The sequence below is a fragment of the Mus caroli genome, chromosome 17 (assembly GCF_900094665.2).
Source record: "Mus caroli chromosome 17, CAROLI_EIJ_v1.1, whole genome shotgun sequence".
Taxonomy (NCBI): domain Eukaryota; kingdom Metazoa; phylum Chordata; class Mammalia; order Rodentia; family Muridae; genus Mus; species Mus caroli.
In genome coordinates, this window is record NC_034586.1 from 74,568,085 (window position 1) to 74,569,219 (window position 1,135).

At 47.1% G+C, this 1,135-nt stretch overlaps 1 protein-coding gene across 2 annotated transcripts in view; it reads left to right on the forward strand.

The window, feature by feature from the left end:
• Gpatch11 (G-patch domain containing 11) overlaps positions 1-1,135 on the forward strand; it is a 10,850-nt gene that overhangs the window by 1,187 nt on the left and 8,528 nt on the right. For both annotated transcript variants that reach the window (XM_021186576.2, XM_029471619.1), the window contains exons 2-3: positions 13-239; positions 1,084-1,125. In XM_021186576.2, coding sequence (XP_021042235.1) covers positions 13-239; positions 1,084-1,125 — 269 coding nt within the window. The remainder of the gene's footprint in view (positions 1-12; positions 240-1,083; positions 1,126-1,135) is intronic.

Sequence of the window (1,135 nt, forward strand, 5' to 3'; positions counted from 1 at the left end):
GCTCTTTTTCAGAGAAGATGTCAGACCCGGTGTGCCGATGCTGAGGCAGATCCGAGAAGCCCGTCGGAAAGAAGAAAAGCAACAGCAAGCTAATCTGAGAAACAGGCAGAAGAGCGTAAAAGAAGAAGAGCGGGAAAGACGTGACATCGGGTTGAAGAATGCACTCGGCTGTGAAAACAAAGGGTTCGCTCTGCTCCAAAAGATGGGATACAAGAGTGGGCAGGCTCTAGGCAAGAGCGGTGAGTTGTGTGCAGAGCTGACTTGGTACTGATGGACACCTAAGTTGGCGGTACTTAAGATTTGTGATACTAACGGTCCTTTCAGAGATGTCTTCTCACGTCCATTTAGGATGCCTCCCATGCCNCCATGAACTGCTTAGCCTCCCACCACAGCCTTGAAGAAACTGGCTGACAGCAGAGGCTGTNAGGAATGGTGGCANGTGGTGGGTAGGGAAGCACAGTGGCCAGCCAGCAACANAGCAACTCCNGAGACCATGGCAGGGCTCTGCCCAGCNTGCCCTGTACCTACGGCAGCGAGCTGAGTGGCCTTCCTGTTGCAGAAGCCATGCTTCCTTCTAGGAAATGAAACTGCTTTCTCAGATGCAGNNGCTAGAAATGATGGCTTCAGTTTGCTTTTTTCTATTTTAATCGCTTTGATTTCTCACATGGGACGTCTGTTTTCTCTTGAGATTTCTGCCAGCCAAGACTGTTGTGTCTGTGATGTCACTTTTTAAAATGGCATAAGTCCACAGGGGAGGCAGAGGCAGATGGACCTCTGTGAGTTCAAGGCCATCCTGGGCTACCTAGTGAGTTCCAGGACAGCCAGAACTACACAGTGAGACCCTATCTTGAAGATAGATAGGTAGATAGATAGGTAATGATCTTACTGAGAAGGAGGTATTTAAGCGCAGGAGAGGTATTAGTTTATAGTGTGCTAGTTGACAAAGAGCATTAGTTTCCAGAATTCAGTTCAGTTTCATGAGACTGGCAGGGGNTTCAGAGAGCATTGTAATGTTACACACTCTACTGACTAACCCGAACTTTGTGATAAATAAACTATTTCTAATGTTTCCTCCTCTTTTAGGAGATGGTATTGTTGAACCAATTCCTCTCAATGTCAAAACAGGTATATAATC